We start from the raw sequence: 26,217 nt of genomic DNA, 5'->3' as shown, positions 1-26,217 counted from the left end.
GCAGGTAGAAGGACCGAAGTACACTGCTGAGGGGAGCAGTGAGCGGCAGGAGAGGTCTGCGCGCCAGGTGGGACCCTCCTCCGGTGGCCGGGGAGCAGCCGGGGATCGAACCGGTGCCGCAGAGGCCGCAGGCAGCTTCGCAACCCAGCACTCAACCGCTGCGCCACCGGAGAGGCCCAGAAAATCTTTAAATAGGAATTTAAAGGGAGATAACTGTATTTTAAATTTAAAGGTACACTCTGAATACCTTTATAAACAAAATGTTTATAACATAACTTTAACCTAAATTTCACTTCATTTGCAACAGAAGAGTATTAGTTTTACCGTGAATTAAGATGATAGCCCGTTAAAAAGCTAAATGTCTGAAAATCTGTTGTCAGTGTAATATTTCTCTCAATGGGAGTTTATGATAGTTTTAACAAAGCTGCTGCAATGTTTTTATACATAGTACTATATATAGTTAAGGATCAGTTAAATTTATTTTCAGACTTAAGATATTTCTAATGCAATAACTCCTTTAAGAAGATTTTTAAAAACAAGTACTTTTTTTTACAGGTTCGAACAAGGTCAGTTGGTGAATGTGTAGCATTCTATTATATGTGGAAAAAATCTGAACGTTATGATTTCTTTGCTCAGCAAACACGATTTGGAAAAAAGAAATATAATCTTCATCCTGGTGTAACGTGAGTTCATTTTTTCTTTCAGTCATAATTTTGCTAAGCTTTCCTAAGTTTTTCTTGTGAAAATTATAATTTTTTAAACTTTCCTTTTTAACAGATAGGAGTTTCATTCATTTAAATTTGTCTATTGACATATCTTCCTAGGGCATTTAAACTTTTCAGTGTATATTAACACTCTGAAAACACTATGGAGACTATCTGTTCAAAAAATAAAGGGCTATGTGCCTAGTAGAGGACCTTTACAGAGGAATGGAAGTTAGTATTTTTCCTTGTCCAGTCTACCTTTGATTCCGTATTCAAAAAAGATTTGGATATAGACTAAGGGACATAGGAATGAGTCAAGTCAAATTACATTTTCATTATTGTTAGAAATTTGTTATAGAGGAACGTGTATATAGTGTATATAGAACGTGTATATAGTGACTCCCCTTTTATATTTCTTGAGCATCCTTTCTCTAGCAAAAATAATATTTAATAGTCATGTAACTTTAGCTTACTTTCACAAGGAATATGGGTTGTTATTATATCCATTCCTTATGCATAATGTCTTTTTTAAAGTTTCCATCCACCACATTCTCAACCTCATTTAGTCTAGCTTTGGAAGGAGAGATGTCCACTGGCACCTAAATACATTGAATATTGAATACTTGCTTCACATAAGTTGCACTAAAATGCTGATGAACTATCAAACGTAGGACTAATTCTGTCATGTTATACTGATTATTCCCTAATGTGTATGCAATATAAATAGTTCAAAGTTGTGACAGAGGTGCACCAGTAAAGAATTTTAAATTAAAAAAAAAATTTTTTTTAATTATTCCCTTTGAAGGATGTACTTACGCATATATTTGATTGTGCTTTTTAAACTCCAGAAGCTGGACTGTTTCTTGGGCATGTTCATTTATGCTTGTCTCTGTTCATCACTACTCTGGAGGATCAAAGCCAAAACAAAATTATCTGAAAGGGAGTAAAATGAGTGTGATTGCTGCTGGAAATTGTAGGACAGTGTTCCCTGTGCCTCATTCCCCATTAGTCAAAGCTGATGATGACTGGAGTAAAATTTCACATATCTTAATATTTTAAATTTAATTTTTTTCTGTTTATTCATGGTAGTGTTGAGTCAGAATGATGTAGAATTAGATAAAACTGTTCATCAGAATAGATCTTGAAATAATCAGTTTTCAAGGTACTCTATAGGGAAAAGCTGTAGTAACATCTTTCATTTTTTTCACCTATTTCAGAAATAATGTTCACACACGAACTACAGGCAATCTGTCATCATCAGCAGTAAGAACATAAGAATTGCCATGCTGGGTCAGACCCATGGTTCATCTAGTTTTCTCTTTAGGAAAACATCACCAAGGGAAGTGTTGTGGACTGGCTTAGTTGGTCCTCTGTGGTGTCAAGCTCAACAGGTTAGGTAGGGATATGCTGCCAAACATTTTAGTTTATTAATGTCACCGTAGTTTTTGAAAACTTTGTGAAGATACGTCTGTAACCTTGATTCCTCTTAAGGTTAAGGTGGAGTAGCCACACTTAAAAGTAATCCTCTATCTTCTTTTTTCTTAGATTTAACAGCATAATTAATGGTATTAAGTGAACAAATGTTTTCCTCTTTGGCATGAATATCATGGATTTTGTAGACTTCAGCTGTGTCTGGGCTTTTCATAAAATTTTTATAACTGTAAGGACTGTGATTTCTTACTCATACTCATTCATTTTGGCTGTGTCTTCTGTAAGAAGCTGTGACCCAGCCTGTATATTATTTTCCAGATGGAGATAAATTGTGATTTTTCCCCATGATAGGCATGGAGTTACTTTCCAGTTTGTTTCCAGGACATTCTTCTGTTAATAATTGTACTTTAAGTGACTGCACAAAACATTAAATTAATGCTTCTAGATAAAAATTTAGCTTTTTCATCTTCCTTTTTAGTTAAACTTCAGTTAGAGCACATGTTCCTGAAAGTTGGTTGGCTGTTTGTTTTGCTTTACATTGTTACCGCCCATTTGTCCACCCTAATGATGCACATTGCCATTTTCTGCCTAGAAACAACCTTTAAAAGATTTAACTGCAATTTCTTTTCACTACCTGGAGGAATTTGCCATATGCAAATTGGGGATTTCAGTAAAACAGCCTTTGCAAATATTTTTTTAAAAAACAAAAATTAGCATCACTGGTTATTAAAGGTTGCATTAACCTCATGGATGGACTGCCTGAATCTTCTCCTTCACTAAACATTCTGAATACTATTAATCTTTAACAAATAATGATGACTCTTTGACAGTGTTATTTCCATATTCAGAAATTTAAGATAATTTTGATTTCTAGTCAACTCTAACTCCTTTGCTTGGCTTTCAACATTACTGTCTATTCCCACCATACCAAATTTATTTCCAGCAATCTCGCTTCATGCATCATTTGTTTCTGTTTATCTCAGCTTTGTATGTCTTCATGCTCTCATTTCTGTTTTTGTGTGCTTCCAATTTGTTATATAATGTTTTGTAATTATGATGAGTGGCAAAAACCTATAATGGCCTTAAAGGCCATCTAATTTAGTTCCCTCCATTTATAGATGAGGAAAATAAGGCTTAGAATGTTGGTTTTATTTATGACGATATATGTTTCTTTGATATATGTCAGTTTTGTACCTCACACTGTTGAAAGCTTTGTGAGGCCAGGTACTGTTTCTGTGTTTATTACATCTTCATAACCAAGGGGACAGAAATAATCCTGTGGTTTGAGATTATAACTATAGTTAATGGGCCTCTTGTAAACTATTACCAGAGGCTTTCAGTAAAATCCTAAGCACTTCCACCATTTACTTCTTATCCCCATTTTTATTTACCCTGCTTACAAAACTCTAAAAGACTTCTTAATATTCTTGTTCTGAGAGGGCTTTAAAATAAATAATGTATTTGCGTTTTTATTGAGTTTCCAAGTTTATTAACCTAAGTTACATAGCACAACTTAGGTACCAGTTAAACTAAACTCCAGCCCTCAGGGAATTAATCTAGTACAGGTGTCGGCAGACTTCTTTAAAGAGCTAGAGAATAAATATTTTAGGCTGTGCAGGCCTTCAGTTCTCATTTTTCTGATTTTGCACAGAAACAGTCATAGATACGATAAATAAATGAATGATACTATGTTCCAGTAAGATGTTACAAAACAGGTGGCCAGCATACAGGACATAGTTTGCTGACCTTTATTTTAGTGACTTAATAGCATCTGTTTACAAAACACTTTACTGCACATATACAACAACCCTTTGTTGTGTGGTAGATAGGTCAGATACGATTTACATGCATTTTATAGGTAAAGGCACTAAACAAGAGAGACATAAATATTTAGCTCCATCTTCTAACCAAACAGTGTCACTTACCAGGTTATCTTTCCATGCCTTGTAGTTTAGGGAAAAACTGAGTTCTCACCTCTAATATAGTGGCAGGATAAAGCCAGCAGATAAACCCAAGAACTTAGCTTATTATAGCTCAGATCTGGTGGAAATACCTTCTGTACTTAGAAGGTATCCAAGAAGCTTCAGTGTGGTGATTATGATGCCTGATTTGTCTTTCGGGTATTGCAGTGGCCATCAAATAGTCTTTAGGAGCTTTAAAATCCCACTCTCTGTCCAAAAATTCCTTTGTAGTTTTTCTGATTGACATCATCCCTGTGTCTTCATTCACAGATCCTCTGGTTTTAATTGGCCACTTTGAGCACTTGCTTACAGTGTTAAGTTTTTTTAACTCCCTATAGATCTTTGTAAAATATGCTACTGTAAAGCCTTTGTGCATTTTTTCAACAAACATGTAACCAAAGGGAACTTTCTGTTTAAATGTTCAGATCCTGGTATAATAGATGAGGCACTGGAATGAATGTAAGTGAAAATTAGAATATATTTTGTAATAAAACCTTCTGAACTTAACTGCATTTATTTAATCTTCAGCTTTTTGATGTAAGAAAATAATTGTCGTTATTTTACTTAATTTTAAGGGATTACATGGATCGACTTCTAGATGAAAGTGAAAGTGCTGCTTCTAGTCGGGCACCATCCCCTCCCCCAACTGCCTCAAACAGTAGTAACAGCCAGTCTGAGAAAGAAGAGAGCACTGTCAGCAGTAGTAATCAAAATGGTAAGCAACCAAAGAAAACACTTCTATTTCTTCATGACAAAGGACACTTCTCTTTCAATAGCCTGGGAAATTCAGTTTCTATTAAACTTTCAAAGTGGAAGTAAAAGTAATTCTATATACTAGAAGAAGCATACATAAAATCAGCAAACATACATACACTGCACAATACAAATTGACAGAAAGAACTCCTACTTACAACACTAAAAACAGTAAGTTTAATAAAGTGTACTATTAATAGTGACTGTTTCTTTTAAAAAATTTATTCTTTTTAAATAGCATTAAATTTTCATATCAATGGGGATGCCTAGCTATAAGTATTTATGTTAACTCTTAGGCTCAAGCTCCAGACATTTCATATCAGATATGTACAGTTATTTATGAAGTACTTTGAGATTTGATATTTTCTCAGGAAAGAGCTTTAAGCACATAGATGAAAATAAGTACATAACAAGGGCACTGTTTTGAATATTTCTGTCTTTGATAGTATAATAACCTTAAAGGATAAGAAGAGATAAATCCTCATTTGTATGTGATGAAACTGAGGTAAAGTGTAAATATTTTCCCCAAAGTCACACAACTATAGAGTCAGAATTCAGGCTATGTATGTATGATTTGGTACCTCACTTCTTTGATGGAAAGTTATTTTATAATAGCTATTTCATGATAGTTTACAAATTTAACTTTTTAATATTAGCAGTTTCATTTATGTCTCTTCCAACATAGGGGTGTCATCTAATGGACCAGGTGAAACATTAAACAAAGATGAAGTGAAAGTTGAAGGGTTACACATGAATGGACCAACAGGTGGAAGTAAGAAACCACTTCACGCAGATATGGATACTAATGGTTATGAGACAGATAACCTTACCACTGACCCAAAACTGGCCCACATGACTGCACGAAATGAAAATGAATTTGATGAAAAAAGTGAGAGACCTGCCAAAAGGAGAAGGGTAAACAGCAATGGAAAAGAAAGTCCAGGGTCTTCTGAATTTTTCCAGGAAGCAGTCTCTCATGGAAAATTTGAAGAACTTGAAAACACAGATGACTAAATTTTAGGCTTAGTTTACTTTCTCGGAGTAAATTCTGGTGTGACTAAAATTTTCAGGGTTGATGGGTTACCTTAAAAAGTTGATTTCCATGAAGCAGTTTGTTAAAATTTGAATTGAGTCCTAACCTTAGTAAATAAGATTTCATAGTTCTGCCTTTTGCAGACATTTTACTTTAAAACTGTAAAGACCTTTTTAAGGATATTAACAAATAGTTTAGTAAATTTGAATGAACTAAAAGATTCATCTGTATCTTCTCATTTGATGTATTAATCCTAAAGTTTCACTACAAAGTACTTCTTGCTTAGTTTGATGGCAGAGAAAAACCAAGTTCAAATTTCTGCTTAATACCAGTTTTTCTGAGTTTCTTAAAATGTCTTGTCATTTATAACAGACATTGTTCTCTCCATACAAATTGAGTGTCATTATTAAGGAAACCCTTATAAATCCTGAAAGTTATGCTAGCATGATTTTTTTATATATAGAAGTTTAAAAATAAACCAAGTCAGGTTTGTATATGTAAAATTGTTGACATCAATGATGTCTTTCCATATTCTTATCTGGGCTTAAGAAATACATTCTGTATTTTTCCAGATTCTTTGTAGCCTTTGAAAGATTTTTACAGTACATATGTCTTGACTGGAGCTGTCCTTTCTTAATACAAAAGCTTGTATAATTTTCTTAACTTGTACAGTTGGTAAACTTTTATGAGCAGAATTGCTATTCTGAGTCTGTCAGCTTTCATTTTATTTTGCTAAGGTTTTTCTAATGAATTTTTAAGTGTTTGTGTAGTAATTAAGTCATGTTTCTTATCCAGGTGGTAATTCATAAAGGATTGTGCACATTTTTTTTTCCCTTCAAATTTCTACTTAAGGACAAATAGTTTGAGAATTCTGAAATTAAGCATGATACTTAGACTGCATAGTTTGTTTTTTTTTGCATTTGCTATAGTTTTCAAAATTATTTTTAAGCAAAAGTTTAATGTTAGTGTAAGTGCTTAAATGTATCATGCTGACCAGAATCCTGTTGAGTTATTTTTATATGCATTATAAAACTTCCCATTTTTGCACTTAGTTAACAGAGGAAGAAGTCAAGTGATATTTAGATATTGGCACACACAAGGAGTTGGCAAGCAAAAAAATATTGTTTTAATAAGGAGATAGTATAGTTAGAAAAGTTTTTAGACTTTTCCAGTTACAATCCAGTTTTTCAGATTTCATAATTTCCAAACTGGTAAGTTCAGTATGTACTGCACATGGACTACAAATATGACCATCCATTGCATAGCCTTGCAGGAGTGCCATTTTATTTTAGTGCAAATTTCTTGTTAAAAAGTGTAGTTTTATACAGCTGATAGACCAACTTATATCCAAACTTTTATAAAAGATTATTAGCTATTCTTGTTTTTAATCATACAGGCATACCCCAAATGCTTTTCTGTCCTTTTCTGCTGTCAGTTGAATAGGCAATGTGATCTCAACTGTCTAATGCAATTGAATAGAGCTTTGCATTGGGAAATTATGGTTTAGGCCTTCCCCCATGAAGTATTTTAGACTGCTTCCCTTCACCAATGTGAACAACTCTCCCCCTGCCCCCAAACAGTGTTAAAAGCCACTTTACAACACTTGACTTCATATAAAGTACATTCACTGTTTTATATACATATCAAGTAAATCTAAGTTTTGGGTGAAGTGTGAGTTTTTTTGTTTTGCTTTATCTAGAACATTAATTTATCCAGAATGGCAGCTTTAGCAGATGGTCACAATCCATCTTTTTTTTTTTTTTTTTTTTAAATGAGGATTAGCTCTCTGGCCAGCCAGGCGCTAACTCAGGCCACAGGGGTAAGAACAATTCATTTTCTAAATCAGATTTTATTAAACAAATCCAAAATATCCTAGCTCTTTGTCAAAAATGATCTATAGAAATATTTCAAATGAATAGTGAATACTTCTTAGATTGTTGTGATATTAGAATGCTATTTTCACCTTTTTTACAAGATGCATTTTGTTTGCAGATTTATGAAGTTCTTGCAGAATAATATTACAGGAACATTTTTAATAAATTCTCAGGCATGTTTGCAAATATGGCACATGTATACATATTAAGAATTCTACTTTTCATCTTTTTAAGGTATACCTAATGAAAGACATTCCACTATTATAATAATGCTCAGCTTTTCATAAAGAAATATTTAAGTGCATTTTGTGTTTATACAGGCATTTCACAGAATACTTTGTTCTTCATAATGCAGCCACTATAACTTAATAAGTCATTGCACTACTTTAAAATTTTTAGTGATATCATGAATTTAATTTGCTTAAGATCTAGTACATTTCATAACTCTCAAACTCTTGAACATTTACATTGGTTTTAGAAGCCTTTGTTAATAGTTAATCTACCCCACCCCAAACCTAGCAAAGCACTATCATTTCATTTGGAATGGTTTTGTTTTGTGAAATATTTTCGAATAGGATTTAAACACAAATCTGTTAAGCTTTAAAATGTATTTGAATATTTAAATAGGCATTAAAATTATGAATTAGATGTTTTTAAATTTATGCATAGTAATTTTGCACTGTAAAATAATTCTCTTCTCCCATTCCCTGTCTGCCATTCTGAATATGCTTATTAAAATATTTTTTTAAACATACTTGCCTATATAATGCTGTGTGAATGATTTTCATTAGTCTGATTCACTAGGTTTTCATTATAGCTTTTAAGTTTGTATGATGTACATTGTTTACAATGCATATATATACAATCTCTGTTCCTTGTGCTCCTAGACATAATGCATGAAGTAGTGTTTCAGTGGTTTCTGGTCCTTTTTACCTCATCTTGGGTGATATATTTTGTTTGTTTGTTTTTTCCCCTTCAGAGAAATCCTTTGGTCTATGCACCTCTGTTCACCTGTTTCTCTTTCTCTGAACTGTATAATTAAAAATATTTTGTTCCTTTCTTTTTCAGTGTAGTTTATATCACATACTATTTTGCAAAAACTTTTTGTCACGGTATTTGCTTTGCTTTCAAGGGAAAAGAATGAGCACTTTGGTTAGTGATGGTTGGAGAATTTCTAAAGGCAGGATGTGTGCTGATGACCTGTGGGGGTTATATAACTGATTCTGTATCGCTACTCAATAGCAAGTCAGAAATACTAAGGCTTTCCCAAGTATAATCCATATTCATGAAAAATGCTGATGTTGAAAGCTGTAAAATATAGGGGAAAATAAGGACTTTTCAAATTTTAACTTTTTATTCTTTTCTAAAAACAGCCCTTTCGTGTCACATTCTTCTACTGATTATTTATATTTTTTACCATAAAGTTAACTCTGCTCTTTAATAAGTTTATCCTTTGCAAAATCTTGAAGGATCTTCCCCCTAAATTACAAGCTAATTTATGTATTTAAATATCTAGGTTTGCCTCTTTATCCTCTAATACCTATATCCATAACCTCATTCATTATGTACCCTTAATATTGTACTGGCAGTTTTTGTACACAAGTTTTTTTTCTTTTTTGAACATGCTTATTTTTTAAGTTGGCACTTGCGTTTATGCTAGCTCTGATGTATAATACATTCAAAATGTCGTTTGCTTGCTCTGAGTTAAGAAGTAAATTTGGACACACTAGAGACTATTCTATGAGGAACATTGAAGAATTACTGTTTAAACTGGAGCTGAATCTTAATTCTTTGTCCTTTGAGGTTAAAAAATTCCATATTTAAATGGCAGCAGTGACAATTTTTTTAATCAGGTTTCTATATATTTTATTATCCAGCAAATATTTGGGCCTATCCTTATACCAGCCACTGTGCTTGGCTTGTGACTTCATTTTTTTTTGTTCAAAAGGCATTAACAGGTAAGTGTTCCTTCAGAAGTGTGTGGCGACACAAGGAAAGGAAAACGAAAGGAAGAGTAGGGACAATCAGGGAAAAGAATTGACCAGACCCTTTGCCATATATTCTAGCTAAGATTTCCTTAGCAAAAATTAACATGAAATAAATGTAGAATTCCCCAGAGAAAGACTTACTTTAAAAAAAAAAAAAAACATGATTTACTTATTTTTATACAAGCACTGGGCACAGTCAGAAGCGCGGGAGGGTGAGAGAATCCACCAGAGCCAGAGCAGGGAACAGAACAGGCAGACTGACGAAGAAATATACTGCTGAGGGGAGCAGCGGGCGCGGCAGGAGAGGTCTGCCGTGCCATGTGGGACCCCCGCCAGTGGCCAGGGGTAGAACCTGCGCTGCCGAGACTGCAGGCAGCCTCGCAGCCCAGCGTTCAACCCCTGCGTCACCAGGGGAGGCCCATTTTTCTTCTTTTCTGTTAGGATTGCTTTGACTATTCAGACTCTTTTGTGGTTCCATATAGATTTTGTAATTGTTCATTTCCTTGAAAAAAAAATCATTGGGATTTTGATATTGTATTAAGCCTATACACTGCTTTAGGTAATATGGCCTTTTTAACAATGTGTAGTCTTCCAATCCATAAATACCGGGTATCGTTCCATTTCTTTGTGTCTTTTATTTCCTTTAACAGTGATGTGTAGTTTGTAACATACAGGTCTTTTTCCTCCTTCATTAAATTTACTCTTTGGCGGGGGGGTGGGGGGTATTCCTGGTGGCTCAAGGGGTTAAGCACCGTACTATGAAGCAATCCACAGCCTCTGCAGCACGAGCTCGATCCCTGGCCTGCCAGGGAGCAACCCACATGGCGCAGCAGACCTCTCCTGACTCGCCCGCTGCTCCCCTCAACAGTGTATTTCAGTCTGCCTGTTCTGTTCCCCACTCTTTTTCTGGTGAATCCTCTCACACACACACCCCCCCACCCCGTGTCTCTGGCCTGTACCGCAGCTCTTGTATGCATAAATAAATAAATCTTTAAAAAAAAATTTACTGTTGGGTATTTCAACCTTTTTGCTGTGATTATAAATGGGATTTTTTAAAATTGTTTTTAACCCACTACTTGCACATAGAAATGCATGATTTTTGTGTATTGATTTTATATTCCACTTTATTATTTTGGGTATATTAGGTTTTTTTATCATCATGCCATCTGCAAATAGTGATATTTTCACATATTTTCCAATTTGGATATCTTTTTCTTGCCTAATTGCTCTAACTAGGATTTTCAAAACTATGTTGAACAATAGTGGTGATAGTGGATATCCTTGTCTTGTTTTTGATCTTAATAGAAATGCCTTTTTACTATTTAGTATGATGTTGGCTGTGGGTTTATTGTATATATTCTCTATTATGTTCCAATAAGTTTTCTCTGTTCCCATTTTATTGGGTTTTTATCATAAATAAGTGTGAAGCTTGTCAGATGCTTTTTTGGCATCTGTTCCAATGATTATGTGATTTTTATCCTTTTTTATGATCTAGTAACTGACCAATTGATTTGCATCTGTTGCATCAACTTTGCATCCCTAGAATGAAACCTACTTGATCATTATGTATGATTCTCTTAATATATTGCTGGATTCTATTTGCTAGGATTTTGTTAAAGATTTTTGCATCTATGTTCATTATAGATAATGGCCTATAGTTTTTCTGTTTTTGTTTTTTGTTTTGTGCAGCCCTTGTTTGGCTCTGGGATCTAGCTTCATAAAATGTGCTTTTTTTTTATAGTTCAACTAGGATAGGTATTAGGTCCTCTTTGAAGGTTTGGTAGAATTCACTAGAGAAGCCATGTTATTCTGGATTTATGTCCTTAGGGAGACTTTTGATTATTCTTTCAATTTGTACATTTGTGATTGGTCTGTTTAAGCTATTTGTCCTGGGTTCAATCTTGATTTTAAAAATTTATCCACTCCAGAATTTTCATTTTGTTTGCATAGAGATTTTTATAGTAGATGCTTAAGATCCTTTGTATTACTGTGGCATTTGTTATAATTTTACCTCTTTCACCTGTGATTGTTTTTTTTGTCTTTCATTAGTAAGCCTAGCTAAATTTGTCAATTTTTTTTACCCCTTCAAACAATTAGCTCTTGGTTTCAAGACTTTTTTAACTTTCAGGGATCCTAAATTCCCATCCCACCTCCTTGTTCTTCCCCTCTATGATATGGGGTTTGTTTCACCAAGTGTGAATCACCTGACAAGGTACCAGGTGTGAGATGCAGAGCACCCCCCACCATGCTGCCCAGCAGGGGGTACCTGGCACAGACTGTGTGACTTGTATCCCTTTGCAATGGCTGCCCACCGCTGCACATGGGGCCCAGACTGCTTAATATATTGCTGGATTCTATTTGCAATATAGTTCACTCACTCGGATTTTTGCCAATTTGTGGAGTGATGTCTCCCACCTGCTCTGTCTGTTGCCGATTCTCCACGAATGAACCTGGAGCATCTCTGTGCACCGCCACCACCAAGTCCTCCCGGTGTGGGTAGGGAGCTTCCCTTGCCCACTCTTCACGGCCACTGAAGTCCCAGCAACTGAACCTGTTGCTGACATACTCCCAGCCCTGAGGTCCTACACGTGTGTGTATCCTCCTGCATCACTCCCTCCAAAACAATTCACTAACAGTACTTACCACCCCCTGTTCTTTCAGCCCGGCTATGAGCTCCTTCACCTCTTCACTCTCCCCACAGCAAGCAGCAACCTCAGGGCAAAACCTCCAGGAAGTGTTTCCATCCCTGTGGATGGGCCATCAAATCTTCCTTGAGCTAATTTTATTTTTATTTTCCTTTTAGTTGTGTTTAGGGAAGAGAATGATCCAAACTTTCTATTCCACCGTGCTGTGGGGGTCCCCTCATTTCAAATGGAAAAATGACTTGTCCAAAATTAGATGGAGCATCTTAGACAAGGTGAGATGACTCTGTCTTCTTCCTATAAACTTCACTTTATAGTTTTCATATTCAAAATTTGGGCCCTAGGCCCATGCACTGGCCAATCCCTGTAGCACAAAAAGTAAAGTACTATTAGCCGTCCTATTACTGTGGCCACTGTCCCTCCCTCATGAACTACAACTCCTTTTGGATTCATTTGGTTAGAACAGTCGGGAGCACAAGGTGTAGGTGCTGGTCATAGTACAAGCGTCACTGGACAGCTCAAACAAGCTTACTGCAAATATGTGCCATTACTGACTGATGGCCGTGGGCAACATGCTCAACACTCACTATAAATCAATCCTCACAACACTTCCCCCAATTTACAAATTGGGACACCGAGCCTCCTTAAAAAACTGAAAGACAATGATTTTGATTCTGTTCACCTTCTAGTTTCCTAATTCAGACCTTTGCATTCAAGAGTAACGCATTGTAGGTTAGAAAATTGATGTTGCTTAGTCTTGCTTTAGCCACCATTTGTGCAATAGTGAAGTGTTGTAGTGTAAAAAGCCCCGATAAAAGCCTAATTTGACAAAGTGCATATAGTAGGTTCTAAGTCAAGTTTATTCCTCCTTAGGGAACCAACTTGCTTTTTAACCCCCATCAGCAGTTGTTGCCACAAGAGGGCACCATCAGCACAGCTGGAAAAGCATATCTGCTCTGCCTTCTCACATTCAGCCAGTCTCATGCCTACCCTCTAAAGCCATGTTTGTGAACTTTCAATGAAAATGGCATTTGACAAACATATAATGGTAATGAGCTCACAACTGCCAAGTTTGTTATAAGCAGACTAGAAGAAACAAGCACCTAATATAGTAGTGAAAAGCAAAGGTGTTTTGAGTCAGACTGACTGGTTTAAAAATGTGTTCTGTAACCACTTTGGGCAGTTGTATGTCACTGAGCTTAATCTGTGAAAAAAATGCAGTTCTGCCAGAACTCTGCCAGTCTTGATGCTGGCCTCATTGATTCAGTCTAGCTTGACAGATGAATGAATAAACAGAGGTAGTCTCCCAGCGATGAGAACTATAAGGAAGTAGTCCTGGGGGTGCCTCGTACCAGATAACTTGCTGTGGATGCACAAAGGCACCAGATCTGCTCTGCTGCCATCAACAGTGCCTCTTCTGTGGGTGTTGCCCACTGACAGTCCTCGCTGTGCTGCAAGGAAGTCAGGCTAGATAGGAAATCAGTAAAAGTCGAAAGAGCAGCTATCTTACAAATTAGAAGAGTCTCATTCTAAGAGAATTTTTAAAAGCTGATTAAAACACATGCCTTACAGTCGCTTCAACAAATGCTGTCATGAAAAAAGGATATTCACTTCATATAGCACATGCAAAAAAATTAAATAAAAATGGATGTAAGAACTAAACTTAAGAAGCAACACAATAGCAGTGGAGCCCTTAACACCCCGCTTTACATCAGTGTACAGTTAATCAACAAGCATACCGGATGGGCTTAACAGACAATAATAGACCCCTCCCAGAAAAGCTGAGTGCACATTCTTCTCAAATGCATATAGAACATTCTCATGGGTAGACCGCATGTTGGGTCACAAAATAAGTGTCAACAGATGTATGACAACTGGAATATCGAGTATCTTCTCTGATTACAACAGTTTTGAACTTGAAGTCAACCACAAAAAAGGAAAACCATCAATAATGGAGACAACATGCCTTTGAATACTTATTTAGTTAATGAAGAAATCAAAGGAGAAATTTAAACACACCTGAAGATGAATGAATATAAAGACACATACAACAGCAATGGGCATGGTATGGAAACATCTAAAGAGGTATGAATATATACTCCAAAATCATACACAATGTTGTAAACCAACATTACCTCAATAAAAAACAATAACAACAAAAAAAAACCTTTTCAGGAAACAGGGTTAAGCTTTGTAAGACATTATTATATATGATACCAAATCAAGGTCAAGAAAGGTAAGAATAGATACATTGCACTACATTAAAATTTAAAACTGCATCAAACAAGAATGAAAAGGCAACCTATGTAATGAGAAAATACTTACAAATAATGTATTTGATAAGGTGTCAGAATTCAGAATGTAAAATAAATCTTGATTAAAGAAATGGATTTGAATAGTCATTTCTCCAAAGAAAATATATAAATGGCCAACAAGCATGAAAAGATGTTCACTACCACTAGTCACAGTCACTGATACAAACAAAACCACAAGAAGAGAGTACCTGACACCCACTTGGATGCCTACTATTAATAAAACAAACAAGTGCTGGTGAGGATGTGGCCCTTGGTGAGAATGTAAAATAGTACAGTCATGATGGGAAACAGTATGGCAGTTCTTAAAAATAACGAAAAATAGAATTATTGTATGACCCAGCAATTCCCAAAGGAAATTGAATGCATACTTGTACATCTATTACAAGGTATTTTGTGTCCCCAACCCCAAATTAATATTAAAATCCTACTCCTCAATATGGTGGTGTTTGTAGTTGAGACATTTCGGAGGTAATTAGGCCATGAGAGTGAAACCCTCATGATAGGATTAGTGCCCTTATAAGAGAAGAGAGCTTCTCTCTGCTCTCTGCCATGTGCACTTACAAGATGGACATCTACAAACCTGAAAGGAGGGCTCACCATGCATCAGGTCTTCTCGAACCTTGGCTGTTCACATCCGAGCCTCAAAATCTGTGAAGAATAAATGTTCTGCCACACAGTGACTGTTAATTTGTTGCAGTAGCCCAAATCGACTAAGCCACCCACATTTGGCAGCATTATTCATAAAAACCAAAAGGTGGAAGCAACCCACTAATGGATAAATGGATAAGCAAAATGTGGTATATACACATAATGGCACACTATTCCATCTTATAAAGTTCTGACATGCCACACTGGATGAAAACTCAGGACGTTACGTGGAATAGACCAGTTACAAAAAAAAATAAATACTGTATGATTTCACCTATACAAGGTGTAGTAACATTCAAAAAAGTAGAATCATGGTTGCCAGGGGCTAGGGAGAAATGGTGAGCTGTTTATGAGTATGGGTTTCAGCTTTTTAAGATGAGCAAGTTCTGAAAACAAGTTGTACTACCATGTGAACAGACAATACTAATAAACTATCCAAACCACACTGTTCCGGGATTTTTTTGAGGTTTAATGCATTGACACAAATCATATGGGCCATTAAATTCAACCTCCAGTTCCTGTCCCCTTACTTAGAAGCTGGGAAGCAGGGGTGGGATCCCGGTGGGGGTGCTAAAAGTTCCAAACTAATAACAGTGGTTGGTTTTCTTGGTACCAGCCCCCATACTTACGGGCTTTCCAAAAATCACTTCATTAATATAAACTCAGGTGTGATAACCATTTCACTTTTATTGGTTCAAGATATTTCATGAACTGAGAACAAAACTATAACAAAATATGTTCCTATAATTCTTATATAGGAAATTTCAAGAATTTGAGGAGTTATGTGCCAGGATTTGGCACCAAGACCAAATATATATTTTTTATTATAAATCACAATATCACAATGGTATTTTCTCTTATTGGGTTCAATTAACTAGATGCTATCCACTTCAATGCGGGCAGACTTATGGCTTTCGGTTATCATTTTGTTCACTTAGAAAGGAATTTTTAATACATGTATTCAGAAAAAGTATTTATTTGACACCTTTACAAAAATATTTAGGCACATAGTTTTCATGTTTATGTTACCTGATTTACATATCTTAATCCTCAGTACCTTTAAAAAACAAAAATGATCATTTAGTAAATAGAATCTATATTGAAAAAATATTGATAGGTCATTTGTAGACAAAAATCAATTGATCAGCATGAGAAACATTTATGAACAAAATAATCTCTACAAACATTTTGTGAGACAATAAATCTAACCAGTAGATTTCTTTTTAAAAAGTATTTTCAAAAAACAAAGCTTAAAAAAACAAAAAACACCATAAAACATCTCATATCACAATGAAGTGGCAGCCTAACAGAACAAGGTAACAGGTTTAGGAAACAGTGGTGATGCCAGAGATTCACAAACACCATTAACTGAGATAAACCTGGACACACGTGTTTAATTTGGAGCAGGAATATCCAGCCTGAAAGGAGCTACCTTAAGGTAGCAAACCAGGAAATTAATTGAATCATCATTCTGAAGTGTGATCAGCTTTCCCTAAGACAGAAAATCATTTCCCATTTGAAATTTACCATCAAAATGAGAATCATTTTTGACTTTTTTTTGAAAAGCAGGTGGAACCACCTGCATCACAATGTCCACAACTATGTCCAGTGGGTATTTTAAAAAGAAGACAGTGAACACAAACCATTACTTAAGCATTCTAGAGGGATGAAGTAGGCGGACATATTCCAAGAGAGACACCAAGCAGGCCTCTGGCATTTAAAGAGCATAAATTGCTAAGTCCATTCCTCTCTGACTCCACATTCAGTCAACCACTTGCCTCCTTGAAAGAGCTAGCATCCCCTTTTTCCACTCAGAAGAGAAGAGCAGTTCATGGCAATATGGTGCAACAGATAAAACATGAATTTTGACCTATTAGAAATTCTCGTTCTTTCTCTGAGTCTAGTTTTCTTATTGGTAAAAGAGGAACAGTAAGAACCACCTGACACAGATAATATTCTATTCTCCCACTAGAATTTTCTCAGGTGTTTAGAGAAACGTGTGACAAAGGACCTCTTACATGGAGCTGGTAACTATTGGGCCATGAGGCCAATTCTAATGACTAGAACCACTGGTCAGACTGTAATAAAAACAAACCAAAATAATGGAAAGCCATGAATATAAGAATGACCTCAATGTAAATCTTCAAAAAGAAACAAAACAGTCTAGGTCTCCTGTTGAAAAACCTAAATGCTAATTGTTTAGGTCAACAGATCCCAGTGGATTCCAAACCTTATGACACAGAAGATAGAATGTGCTTCACTGCAAAGGTCCCCAGCAGAGTGGCCCATGCAAACACTCATCCACAAGTCAATGTCTCTGAACCAATCACAGGACTGTTTGAATTTCGTACCTTGACCCCTTCCCAAAGAGGCAATCCAGGCAACGCCCATCTCCAACTATTCTCCCAGATGCAGCAGTGATCATAAGAGAAGCTTGTCTGCTCATTAAATGAACTAAGAGACATGAGATGTAGGTGGAAGTGTCCACAGTAGGGAGTTATGCTCATGCCACTTACAGAAAGAAAAAGGTGATGTGAGACTGAGGCCTGAACGCAGAAACATGTAACCTGCCTTTGTCCCCAAACCAATACATTCCAAAAGGTAACACTTAGTCAAACTGATTTAAAGAGTAAAAAGAATAGCAACCCAACCCCCAGAAGAGGGAAGCATGGGGAAACAAATAGTAGTCACCTTACCTGCTGCCATTTCTCAGAGAAGAGGAGCTGAGCTACGTGGTTTACAAAAGGCAGCTCTTCACATGCATTTAATCTCATGCTGTTGCATCTGGACTCAGCACTGCAGAGTAGGTAGGGGAGGTGTTCCTAACCTCATTTACAGATACGTAGTTTCTGAGAATTGTAAAAACTTTCTGTGACTTGTTCATAGTCTCAACATCTTCTAAATGGAGCAACAGAGCTAAGTTCTCTGTCATGCTTTCAGTCACTACCTCAGGACTGAGGTTATTCAACTACCCAGAAACAGCTATGTATCTCAAGCACTTAGCACCATGTCTGGCACATATTGCGTATTCAATAACTTAAGCTGAATGAATGAATCATAGAGACAAATAAATGATTAAAAGGCCTACTTCTCCTCCACCCCTTCATCATATGCCCATCCTACACAATAAAGGGAATAGTGTATTTTCAAGGAATGCACCCTTAATCCGGTGACTTTTCAGACAAGCCAAATAAAAACCAATACAATTCAAAGTCCCACGTATTCTTTTTTTTTTAGGGCCAACACAGTCGATTTTCGCAAATGCAGTGAAGCTATCGATATGAAGAAAATGTCATCGTAGAGAAATAAATTGAAAGAAGAACTTCAAATGCTCGGCTGTATTTCCAGCAGAAGGCAGGCTACGCTGCCCTCAAATGCAGCCAACGATTTGAATGATGAGGCTCCAGCTGGAGCACTTCACATATACAGCGCTCAGGGACACCTTGTTATCAACCAATGGAATAAAATATTTTCAAAACACTGATGTTTCACTGTCGGCAGAAGAAAAATAAATTAAAAAAGCCTGGTACATTTTCCAGTCTGATATAAATTAATTCAAATGGCACATTAAAAATAGTCAATTATAAGTTTCTCTCATAAAATTTTAAAAGGCAGCAATCAATCCTCAGATTGGATAAGTGCAAAGGAATGGTGTTTTCTCCATGATCAAAACACTCAGGATCTGTAAGAACTGCCAGAGTTCCCAGCCGATGGAAAACTTGGCCTACGTAACAGAAACAACCCACTGGTCATACTGCTCCTTTCCCTTTAATGTCCAGCTTGTTGCTAGCCTCTGACTGTTTGCTCAGCTGCTCTTCAGAGAAAGTGATGTAGGAATACACCAGGCTCCCAGCAATACTGCAAAACAGGAAACTATCATCAGGAACATGGCAAATGCAAATGAGATTGGGGTGCGGGTTGGAGCTTCCTTTATAAATCAACAGCACATAAAATTAAAACAGATAATTGCATTTTCAACCACTAGAGACAATCCTTGTTACGATACTACCCATGGTTCTTAATGCTTTGTGATAATGAATGTCTGCATATACTTGACAGTATGAGTGCCAGTTTTATATAACCTTTCTAGAAACAATTCGTTGAAATAACAAACCTTAGAATTCTGCTCATCTGTTGACCTAGTCATCAGTCTATTTCACGGACGAACTGTGTACATCCTCATAGACTTATCAACAAAATATTCACCACAAAATTTGTAACAGCAAAAAAAATTAGAGGGTATATATCCCACAGTGGGAAATTAAATAAATTCCTTCAATAATATTATGCATCCATTAAAATGAAAACAGGCAATGACATCTCAAATGAAAAAACCTTACAAAACACTACGTCATTGTATAATCGCTATTAAAACAAACATGAATATGAACATCAATATGTATCAGAATAGAAAAAAGTCTGAAAGGAACACACATCAAGAATATTAATGACAGTTACAACTGGATGGTGAGATGACAGGTGATTTTTTTGGCTTTTTCTGAATTTTCAAAAATAATCATTCAAGATAAAAGCTATCTTTAATAAGAATTGGAAACATCCCAATGAGCTGTGAACATGGGGACCTTGGGAGGTTTCACAGAGCTGGTTTCTCTTTGACTACAGTCGAGTTCATGGTGAAGAATGTATCATTTGAGCCCTCATCCCCTGAGCTGGTTCTTAAAACCCCTCAGTTGTCTTCCACACCCACCAGAAAGGTTAACTCTTTGGGGATAGTGAATACTCTTGCCTCTTCTCTATGGGAACCTCAAACCCACCTAGGAAACACAGCCTCCTGCCCACCACTAAGCTGAACATAAACTGGAACAGCTCACAGAGCAGACACTCCCAGTTGTCCTGACCTGATGTTCCACTGAGTCCGCCATCAATGACTCACTCCAGTCTCCAGCTGGCAGCCTGGCCTAGGCTCCGCTTTCAGATTTTCTTGTCCTGGCTTTGATCCCAATATAACTGCCTGACCACTTCACTCATAAACTTGCTACTTATCTGAAATTAGTTCTGTTCTCTTCGGAGCTTTGGTGTCCAAGCCCCAGACCACTGGAACAAGGTGACAGAGGTCTAGTTCCCACTTCCATGAGTAAGGAAGCAAGACCAGGCACTGACAGCACTTACTGAAGCCTACTACGCACCCAGGATTTAACATAAACCTCCCAGCATCACAATATCCCAGCAAGAAGTTCATTTTACAGATGAAGAAACTGAGTCCCAGAATCAAATATCTCAGTCTCACAACTGCATCCTAAAGATGGACCAGAATAAATCCCAAATCAGTCTGATCTTCTCCACTACAAAAGTTTCCCTTTCTTTATGGTCCCTGCTCCATTCGCTATTGCAGATACCAGTATCAGATATTGCAAATACCAGTATCAGATACTGCAGATACCAGTCCTTATTTTGTTCCTATCAGTACATAAATTTCCCAAGGCATTACTCTTAGCTCTGCAGAGTACTTTGCACTTTAGGTCTAACACTTTGTAGCACTACAAGCAGTAATTGCTGTGCTCATATCTATTATGGTCTCTATTCTACTCCCGCCAGCCCACCCCACCCCCAGCAATCGTTAGTCCCCTTCCTGCTTTATTTTTTCTCCCTTACTATTTATCACCAGCAAATATCTCACTCACTTAATCTTCTTTCATTTTTTCTTCTCTAATTAATAGAATGAAAACTCCATGAGAACAAGAGTTTTGATAGCTTTTTTCCCAATGCCTAAAACCATGTTTGGTACACAGAGGGTACCTACCACATATTTGTTTATGAATAAATGAATCTTCCCAGCTAGATTACAAATTTCCTGAAGATAAAAATTAGTCTATGGCATGCACTAAGCAGTCACTTCCTTTAACATATATACAGAATAGGTTCAACAGTTCTGTTTCAACCTGCCTGTGAAAGGAGACAGGAGAATAAAGACAAATCATTGGTAAGACAGGAAGTAAGTAAGGAAACTCTGGAAATGTTCAATACAAAGAATAGCCCTTTAATCTCTTATCCTATGTGGCTTTATATGGTGAAATTATGGAGCAGATTTTTAGAGTCAGGTCAGGATTAGAATCTCAGTTCTGCTTCTTACTTTGGTAGCTTAACCTTAAGCAAGTTATTTTACCTGAGTCTCAATTTCATTATCATGTGAAGTGGGGGATGATTAAGTGAGATGACATCATAAAGGTGGCTGTCATATATTGGATACTCAACAAACATTAACTTCCTATCAGTTGCCTTCTCAGATATCTATTTATGTCCTTTCTATGCTGTGGTAAGTGCCAGTCTGTGCACACTTTAAAAATAGAAGTAACTTAGTCACAGGAGTCTGGCTGGATGTTTTCCATTTCATCTGCCTAGAACTTTTAGGAATATACTCAGAAGTAAAATTTTAAAAATTAATAAAAGGTTCCTCAATCCTAGTGTGATGGTGTCTGGAATGCATTGCTTTCACATGGATAGTATGTGTTTTGTTATCTGATATGAGCTAAGCAAAGGATCTGTTAAGATCACAATTTTGGTGAGACCCCATGTACATACACAGACTTTTTTAAAAGACCCTGCACTATGGAAAGGGTAAAGAAAGAGAAGAATATAAGCATAAAAACTTGTTACCGATCTATTATTATTTTTTAGTGTACTTTTTTGGCAGGCAGGAGGGAGGACTGTCATACATATTTAAAAATAGCTTTTTTTTTTTGGTTTTCTTGACATTTTTGAACTATTCCTCAACTTGGGGATGAGTCTAAGCTATTCCAGTATTTCTATCATTTTCTCCCCTATCCCTGTACTTCTTTTTCCTTTGTCTTTTAAAAAACCTTCAAATGTGTATGGAATACTTCAATTAAACCTGAAAGGATACCATATTGTAAGTTTCTTCAAATGTCATAAATCTACTGCAAGATCTACTGACCACATGGTGTGGTTTCCACAGGACTTCCTCAGGATGAGTCAGAGAAGAAGATGGCAGAATTAGGACAGACAACTCTAGCCCAACAAGTAAGAACAAGCAAACTGAGGTAATGAAAAGTGAATTATAGATACTAGTGACAGGACCAGCAATAGAACACAGATTTTTTGCTACATTCCAGTTCAGTGACCTTCTATCAGGAATTATGATATAACCAAGGAGCTAGCTAGCCTCCTACATCCTGGTCAAAATTCTGAATAATGGTCTTGTAGATGTTACATGAGTAACAACTAGATGATAATACACACAAGGTCCTTCTCTTTCTCCAAGTGAGAAAAACATTAAGCAAAGAAAGACCTTATGTCCTTACTTCAGGAGGCATCTTGATTAGAAGAGAACCTGCTAGGACAGAAATATTCAAGAGGAGAAGCAGTCTGCAACTAAGAAGCAAACATACTTCTAAGGAAACAGACAAAGAAGAAATGAGGAAGCTGTAGATTCAGGTGCTAGATGAACTTGAACAAAGTCCTGAGCAGTCCCATGCTCCAACCCAGAGACTGTGTAGGTGCTGACTTCTTACAAGCTACAGTTTCTGTTATACAAAAGTCTGACTTAAGAGTATGTAACCAGTGTGATGATATATCATGAGGGACATGAAAATAAAATTCTTGCATTCACTTTTACCATTCACTAGACAGGTTGAGAATGAAGACCTGCAAGGCAAATCTTGGATTGAAAACTTAGTTCACACACAAACTTCTAGACAAATGTTTTAGTAAACAAAACAGCTAAAAACTGTGAACTGATACAGTGACATATCCATAATGCAATACTGCTAGCAACAAAAGAGCATCCACCAACAAAACATGCAAAAAAAGATGAAAGTTAAATACAACATGCTAAGTAAAAGGGAGATGTCAGATCACAAGTGGCATGGTGGATACGACATACGATATCCAATGAAAGTGAAGTCTAATGACTTGTCACATAGTTTGGTTTTTATATAGCATTCTTTTTCTTAAATTTTTTAAATTGAAGTATCATTGCATTATAAAATAATATTAGTTTCAGGTGTGCATCATTAAAAAATCAACATTTGTATATGCTACATTAAGTTCATCACCTTAAGTCCAATTCTATCATTCATCATATAATTGACACCTTTTACCTGAATGACCCATCTCCTTTCCCCTTCCCTTCTGGAAACCACTAATTTGGTCTTACAGTCTGGAGAACTGGTATTCTTTAGCCTTGAATTTTATGAGACCACTTCACTGCCCTCCAGCATAATAAAAAAAGGACTGCTCTTAGAAGGCTAAAAGGAGTTCAAGATTCCCTACATACTATGCACAGAATATAGAACCATTTACTCCCCCTTTCTTAAACAGCATTATCTAGAGACAGTAAATACCTAAAACATCAGTACATCAGAAGTGATCCATAAATGTTTAATAAATGAACAACATCCCATTAAATCAATATCTCAGTTTTACTGTGATACCATCTGCATATTCAAATCCTACTTGTCAGAGTAGTTACTGTGTCAGTTTTACTTACCTGATATTTAAGCCAATGAAGTTAGTCCATGTGAAAATATAATCTCCACCAAAGACCATTCCAATATAAGTTATTAATATATTCTAAAAAGAAAAAGAGCAATTTACAGTTACATAGATTTATCAGCTTTTAAAATATGCATATACTCATTCATGCTATGACTGAAATACCCATAAAAAACAAAAACAAATAGACTATAACAAAAACCCACAACCCTCAAATGAGTATAATTTGAACAAGAACACTAGCAAGAAAACAATGACACTATCCTCTTCCAATCTGTCCAGAAAGTAAAAAATGTTTTTATCAATATTGAAGAATACTAAGAAGCTGATCAAACTTTTCCTGACCCATAGTGGCTGACATTGTAAGTCTAAGGAGAGAACAGTGGTGTTACTAGAGTTAGAAAACACAGAGATATTCAGCAATTTTAGGGATTACTAAATTACAAAATATCTCAGTGAGACTTGTGAGAGTGAAGAAGGAAAACCTGCTTACATGCAAGTGCCTTTCCTCCTTTTGAAAATGAAAAGGGGATGGTGGGGAGCTGACCAACATGAAGACTGTTTTTAGAGGAATATTCCTTGGCAACTTTAAAAAACACATAGGAAATCATCTCAAAGCAATATACCTGAAATCACCTCGTCTGCTCGAAAGTCCAGGTGTAAACATATCTGCTTTACTGGCTCCCTTTTAGTTATCCTCAGATCACAAAGGTGAAATAAAATTTTCCAAAAATGTTAATTATTCAATTCTTTCTCAACCTTCTTTCTCTTTCATTCATAAGTCATTGTCTCCCTCTCTGACATTACAACTCCCAGAATGGTACATGGGCTCTGCTAAACCAGGCCTATGAAGCAGAAACTAAAGTTCCATTGTGTTTATAAAAGGACAAAACAGGAACTCCCCGATGGCATAGCGGGTTGAGCGCAGCGCTGTGAAGCTGTCCGCAGCTTCTGCAGTGCAGGTTCGATTCCCGGCTGGCCAGGGAGATTCCCACATGGCGTGGCAGACCTCTCCTGCCTCACCCGCTGCTCCCCTCAGCAGTGTCTTCGATCTGTCTACCTGTTCTGCTCCCCGCTCTGTCTCTGGTGAATTCTCTCTCACCCTCCCGCGCCTGACTGTACCCTAGTTCTTGTATAAATAAATCCTTAAAAAAAAAAAAAAGGACAAAACAAACTTCAAAATTGTTTTTTGAATGAAGAGAAAACATTCAAAATTAAGTCAACCTCTTTTAGATATAAGGATGGACACAGCAAGTTACCTTAGATTTTCTTATTATTCGAAGGAAAAAAAAATACCCACAAGTAATAGTATATATAGCAGACAGGCAACTCGGGAGAGAGTGTAACAGCACCTCTCTTGGAATACAGAGATTCATCTAGAGTTAATCCATTTAGATTAACTAGTACATATTAACCCAGGGAACTACAGAAAAGAACAGGGCAGAAAAAATAATCCTGTTGCCCAAAATCAATCAGAAGTCAGAAAAACTACTGGAGTTTATCCGGTCATTCTAACCAAGATCTGTTATCAGGAAAAGACACCAGTTCCCTCAAAGTAGAACTTACATGGAAGCACAGAAAAGTCTATGCTGGTATCTCAAAACCAAGACTAAAATTCTCAAACTTCAATATACCTGAGAACAACCTGTAAATCTTGTGGAAAAATGATTTCCAAACTCTAAATATTCTGATTCATTATATCTGAGGTGGGCCTAAGAATTTCTACTTTTAACAAGCTTTCCTGAATAATTTCCCACCAACATTTAAGAGAAACAAAGAATGGTGTCGCATGAGTTCATAGGGTTAGGATCCTCAAGCACAGGGGAAATGAAAGACCCCTGGAGAACAATGGTGAAACTTTAAGGGTTGTGACTGAGAGGCTAATGAAAGGTCCACTGTGGCCTGTGAGACTGTGAAGCACTATACTCCCTTTTGTCTGAAAGTATACAACAACCTAAAATAGTGATATCCTATGGCAGTGAGAAGCACTAGCAATGAAAACTAATCAGACAATCCATTTTTTCCACTCCCTCTAGAACTTACAAGTAAAACTGATCCCTTTGAACTGAGTAAGACCATAAGGTTCTTGGACTACTACACAGAGGAAGAAGTATCAAAAGAAAAGAACCTGACTTTATGTTAACAAGATCATGATTGTATTTGTATCTGTGCTGATAATGATACACTAGGAAATTCTAAGCATAGATTTAGTTATTAAAATTAAACATAGGCTCTCCTGTATCATCCTTCTCCTTGGTCAAAAAAATGGTACAATGTCCTGTCTCTCCTGTTCTGCTTGTTCTTTTTTTTTTTTTTTTAAGATTTATTTATTTATTTATTATTCATTTATTTATACAAGCACTGGGCACAGTCAGAAGCGCGGGAGGGTGAGAGAA

The 26,217-nt window shown here is 36.4% G+C and overlaps 2 protein-coding genes and 1 long non-coding RNA gene across 10 annotated transcripts in view; 2 read left to right on the top strand and 1 right to left on the bottom strand.

Moving 5' to 3' along the window:
- The window catches only part of MIER1 (MIER1 transcriptional regulator), a 56,095-nt gene extending 46,984 nt beyond the window's left edge, over positions 1 to 9,111 (top strand). For 6 of the 8 annotated variants that reach the window (XM_037500440.2, XM_037500445.2, XM_037500446.2 and 3 more), the window contains 3 exons: positions 556 to 683; positions 4,672 to 4,811; positions 5,535 to 9,110. In XM_037500440.2, coding sequence (XP_037356337.1) covers positions 556 to 683; positions 4,672 to 4,811; positions 5,535 to 5,863 — 597 coding nt within the window. In that variant the 3' untranslated portion in view covers positions 5,864 to 9,110. Of the gene's footprint in view, positions 1 to 555; positions 684 to 4,671; positions 4,812 to 5,534 lie in introns of all 8 variants that reach the window. The other 2 variants (XM_037500447.2, XM_037500444.2) reach the window with 1 other exon arrangement.
- Positions 9,112 to 13,687: 4,576 nt separating this feature from the next.
- The window catches only part of SLC35D1 (solute carrier family 35 member D1), a 34,066-nt gene continuing 21,536 nt past the window's right edge, over positions 13,688 to 26,217 (bottom strand). Inside the window, exons 11-12 of the mRNA XM_037498305.2 lie at positions 23,817 to 23,899; positions 13,688 to 19,207 (exon numbers count right to left, since the gene is read on the bottom strand). Coding sequence (XP_037354202.1) covers positions 19,099 to 19,207; positions 23,817 to 23,899 — 192 coding nt within the window. The 3' untranslated portion in view covers positions 13,688 to 19,098. The remainder of the gene's footprint in view (positions 19,208 to 23,816; positions 23,900 to 26,217) is intronic.
- Positions 21,512 to 25,873, top strand: LOC129145218 (uncharacterized). Its single transcript, XR_008550441.1, has 3 exons — positions 21,512 to 21,623; positions 22,284 to 22,368; positions 25,858 to 25,873. It is a non-coding gene; the product is annotated as an uncharacterized LOC129145218 (long non-coding RNA).

Source organism: Talpa occidentalis, unplaced genomic scaffold (assembly GCF_014898055.3).
Source record: "Talpa occidentalis isolate TD23 unplaced genomic scaffold, MPIMG_talOcc4v2.1 talOcc4.9, whole genome shotgun sequence".
Classification (NCBI taxonomy): domain Eukaryota; kingdom Metazoa; phylum Chordata; class Mammalia; order Eulipotyphla; family Talpidae; genus Talpa; species Talpa occidentalis.
This window is presented reverse-complemented; position numbering and strand designations above follow the sequence as displayed.